General features: G+C 45.6%; 2 protein-coding genes across 2 annotated transcripts; both read left to right on the top strand.

The window, feature by feature from the left end:
• The first annotated feature begins 1,726 nt into the window (after positions 1 to 1,726).
• LOC147098431 (histone H2B-like) lies at positions 1,727 to 2,742 on the top strand. The gene has a single exon (XM_085970064.1). It carries the CDS (start codon positions 1,739 to 1,741, stop codon positions 2,111 to 2,113), a length of 375 nt encoding a protein of 124 aa, XP_085826190.1. The 5' UTR covers positions 1,727 to 1,738; the 3' UTR covers positions 2,114 to 2,742.
• Positions 2,743 to 3,115: 373 nt separating this feature from the next.
• On the top strand, positions 3,116 to 3,522 carry LOC147098430 (histone H4). Its single transcript, XM_085970063.1, has one exon. The coding sequence runs from the start codon at positions 3,152 to 3,154 to the stop codon at positions 3,461 to 3,463; it is 312 nt and encodes a 103-aa protein (XP_085826189.1). The 5' UTR covers positions 3,116 to 3,151; the 3' UTR covers positions 3,464 to 3,522.
• Positions 3,523 to 3,987: the final 465 nt, after the last annotated feature.

Genomic DNA, 3,987 nt, shown 5'->3' with positions numbered 1-3,987 from the left:
CTGAAAGGTACAGAATAAATCCTAAACTCACATGCCATAGCAGGAACTAACAGATATAGAATAAATCTCAGTCTCACATACATTATTAGAGATTGTCAGAGAAAGAGAATTAATCTCACACTGACACAGCGTATCAGATGGTGACAGACCCAGGATTAATACACACTCGTACACAGTACCAGCAAATGAAAGAGACAAAGTTAACCCCAAATTAAATAATGATTGGTGCAGAATGAATCGCACTCTCACATGCAGTACCAGAGATTGACAGATATATAACTACACTAACATTGACATATAGAACAGAGACTGACAGACAGAGATGGAGTCTCACAGTAACACAGAGCATCAGAGGGCCTGGCAGATACAGAATGAGTACACAATCACAGGCAGTACAATTAATTTGCAGAGAGGTTCATTCCCACACTCACATACAGTACCAGATACTAGCAGAGATGGAAAGAATCTCAAACTAACATCAAGTACCAGAGACTGATAGATGCAGTACAAATCCTACTTTCATAAACCGAGTGAGTAGCATATTCATGCAGAAACCTTTGCTGAAATACAGTACGAGAGACAGACTGATTCAGAGCTAATTCAAAACTAATGTACAGCACCAGAGACTGACAGATACAGAATAACTCCGACACTCACAATCAGCACCAGAGACTGACAGATGCAGAATGAATTTCATACTCGCACACCGTCCCAGTGATATATAATTACTCTAACATGCACATACAGAACAGAGACTGATAGACAGAGAATGAATCTTATAGTAACACAGAGAATCAGAGGGCTTGGCAGATACAGAATGAGTACACAGTCACATGCAGTATAGTTGACTTACAGATAGATTCAGTCCCACACTCACATACAGTACCAGATACTAGCAGAGATGGAAAGAATCTCAAACTAACATCAAGTACCAGAGACTGATTGGTGCAGTACGAATTCTACTTTCATAAACCGAGTGTATAGCATATTCATGCAGAATCCTTTGCTGAAATATAGTGCGAGAGGCGGACTGATTCAGAACTAATCTGACACTAACATACAGTACCAGAGACTAACAGTTACAGAATGAATCTCAGACTCGCACATCCCAGTGACAGACAGATACTGAATTAATATCACACACACGTACACTACCAGAGAATGAAAGATTCAGAATGAATCCCAACACTGACACATGGTACCAGAGTCTGACGGATACAGATGGAATCCCACCCTGACACATGTAACAGAGACTGAGATTGAGAATGATTCCAACAGGTACATAAATAACCAGAGACTGAGACAGAACTATTCACGCACACACACACACAGTACTAGGGACTGGCATTACTGAACTAAAGTGGCGCAGACCACCCCGCAAGGCTTGAATATAGAGCACAGGTTGGACATTTAAATTGCAGACCCGTGCAGCAGAAGTGCTTGGGGCCTCTTTAATGATCTGGGAAATGGAGAATGGGAAGATGATGATTCCTCTGCGCTTGCAATGACCTTTCTGACTGCAGGGGGCGTGCTTGTGACAGAGATTCAATCTGATTGGATACATAAAGCAGCCAATCAGAGAGATGCAGAACAATGGAAAACAAACATCACTCTTCAGCAGCCAATCACAACCACGTCCTTCACCCATCCCTCATTAGCATAGGGCGATGGGGGCAGCCTATTTAAGCCGGGCCCGGAGTGGGATTGTGTTATTTTGTGTCTGAAATCGAGTTTGAGAATGGTTGATGAAAAGAAAACAATGGCTAAGAAGGCCGCCAAGAAAACCGTCACTAAACCGGCAGCGAAGGGTGGCAAGAAGCGCAGAAGGTCGAGGAAGGAGAGTTACTCCATCTACATCTACAAAGTGATGAAGCAGGTTCACTCCGACACCGGTATCTCCTCCAAGGCCATGGGCATCATGAACTCGTTTGTGAACGATATTTTCGAGCGCATCGCGGGTGAGGCTTCCCGCCTGGCCCATTACAACAAGCGGCACACCATCAGTTCCCGGGAGATCCAGACCGCGGTGCGCCTGCTGCTGCCCGGGGAGCTGGCCAAGCACGCCGTGTCGGAAGGGACAAAGGCGGTGACCAAATACACCAGCTCCAAGTAAAATTGCACGCTGTCCTGAAAGAACAAACCCAAAACACAACGGCTCTTTTAAGAGCCACCCACAATCTCTCTGAAAGAGCTACACAAACGCATCTCCATTTAGACACAATTTACTGTAATTACTTCCTGATCAAGTGTGTTTGACAACGTTTGAATTTTCAGCTTTAGATTGAATATTGTATTCTCATAAACCGTTTCACTGACCGGATCGACCTTAGCGTCTCTGTTGAATTCCCTGTCCAACAAACTACAAACACGATCCGTGGTCGCTATTTCCCTTTGCACTCAGACTGTATAACTTTCCAGAACGTGCCGAAGAATTAAAAGCTTGCTTTTGGAATGAGACACGGATTTGAGGAAGGCCGAATGGCCGTCAATGTGCTGTAATGATTTTGTAATAGATCTGAAGTGCAGAGTGCCTCCTTTAATGAATTTTAATTATATTGTCCGCCTATTGCTTTTATGGAAAGCGAGTGGTCAGGGTCTGGCATGAACTGACTGAGAGGGAGGTGGAGGCAGACTCAATCGTAGCGTTCAACAGCGAATTGGATAAGTACCGGTAGGGAAAAAAATGCAGGGGTGCGGGGGAGTGGGATTAGCTGAAGTGTTCTTGCAGAGAGCCGGCACGGGCTCGATGGGCCGAATTGCCTCCTACTGTGATGTAACGATTCTATGATTCAGTAATCGATTTGAAGTGCAGCGTGCCCACTTAATTGATTTTTAATTATATATTCCGTTTATTGCTTTTGTAGAAACCCTTGATTATCAGGATTTCTCTGAAAGTGTATTTAGTTTTTGTGAAGATTTTACAGGGGATTGTAACGTCAACGTGGAGAGGTTGCTGGAAGCTCAGAGTCCTTTCTCTCTCTCACTCTGAATCTGTCTTCTTCCTTCCCGCTCTCTCCTCTCTCTCTTTCACCCCGCCCTTCCGCCTCACGTACAGTCTGCCTTTCTCAGCCAGGTCCGCTCAGGCTGCATAAATAAAGTTGTACGGTAATAATTTTCATTAAGTGAAGATTTCAGTGAGTGAAGAATCATCATGACTGGGCGAGGTAAAGGAGGCAAAGGACTAGGCAAAGGCGGAGCCAAGCGCCACCGTAAAGTGCTCCGTGACAACATCCAGGGCATCACCAAACCAGCTATCCGCCGCCTGGCTCGTCGTGGCGGTGTCAAGCGGATCTCGGGTCTGATCTACGAGGAGACCCGCGGGGTGCTGAAGGTTTTCCTGGAGAATGTGATCAGGGATGCTGTCACCTACACTGAGCACGCCAAGCGCAAGACGGTCACGGCAATGGATGTGGTTTACGCTCTGAAACGGCAGGGCCGCACTCTCTATGGATTCGGCGGCTGAACATCTCGACTCTTTCCACCAAACACAACACAAAGGCTCTTTTAAGAGCCACCCACCACCTCACAGAGAGGAGTGACCAGTGAGCGGAGATAGATTGTGGATTTACATTGTGATCGCTGTAGATCTATGTAACAAATCAAATTTAGCTGTGGAGGTGATTTAAATCAGCATATAAGCTCGATGGGCCTAATGCCCTTTACTCATAGAATCGTAGACATTTTCGGCACAGAAGGAGGCGATTCGTCTCTGCCGGCCGTAGACTTGTCGGTGGCGGCACTTCTGCACCTGTCAGTTTCTGGCCTGGGATTTATGTGGGTGTTGATTTTACTCGTTATCTGTCACTTTCTGGGATGTGACAGATATTGCGTATTTCTTAGGGTTTGGTATGTGAGTGTGTCTACTCTAGCTCTCTGTCTCTACGATGTATAGTATAGAAAGTTACGGCACAGAAGGAGGCCATTCGGCCCATCGTGTCTGTCGGCCATAAACAATATCCAGCCAAATCCCACTTTACAGCTCTTGGT

Source organism: Somniosus microcephalus, chromosome 29, assembly GCF_052327205.1.
Source record: "Somniosus microcephalus isolate GS21.2 chromosome 29, FLI_Smic_1.0, whole genome shotgun sequence".
NCBI lineage: Eukaryota > Metazoa > Chordata > Chondrichthyes > Squaliformes > Somniosidae > Somniosus > Somniosus microcephalus.
This window is presented reverse-complemented; position numbering and strand designations above follow the sequence as displayed.

Coding starts and splice junctions, on each gene's coding strand:
- LOC147098430 (XM_085970063.1), top strand. CDS start 3,152: ATGACTGGGCGAGGTAAAGGAGGCAAAGGACTAGGCAAAGGCGGAGCC.
- LOC147098431 (XM_085970064.1), top strand. CDS start 1,739: ATGGTTGATGAAAAGAAAACAATGGCTAAGAAGGCCGCCAAGAAAACC.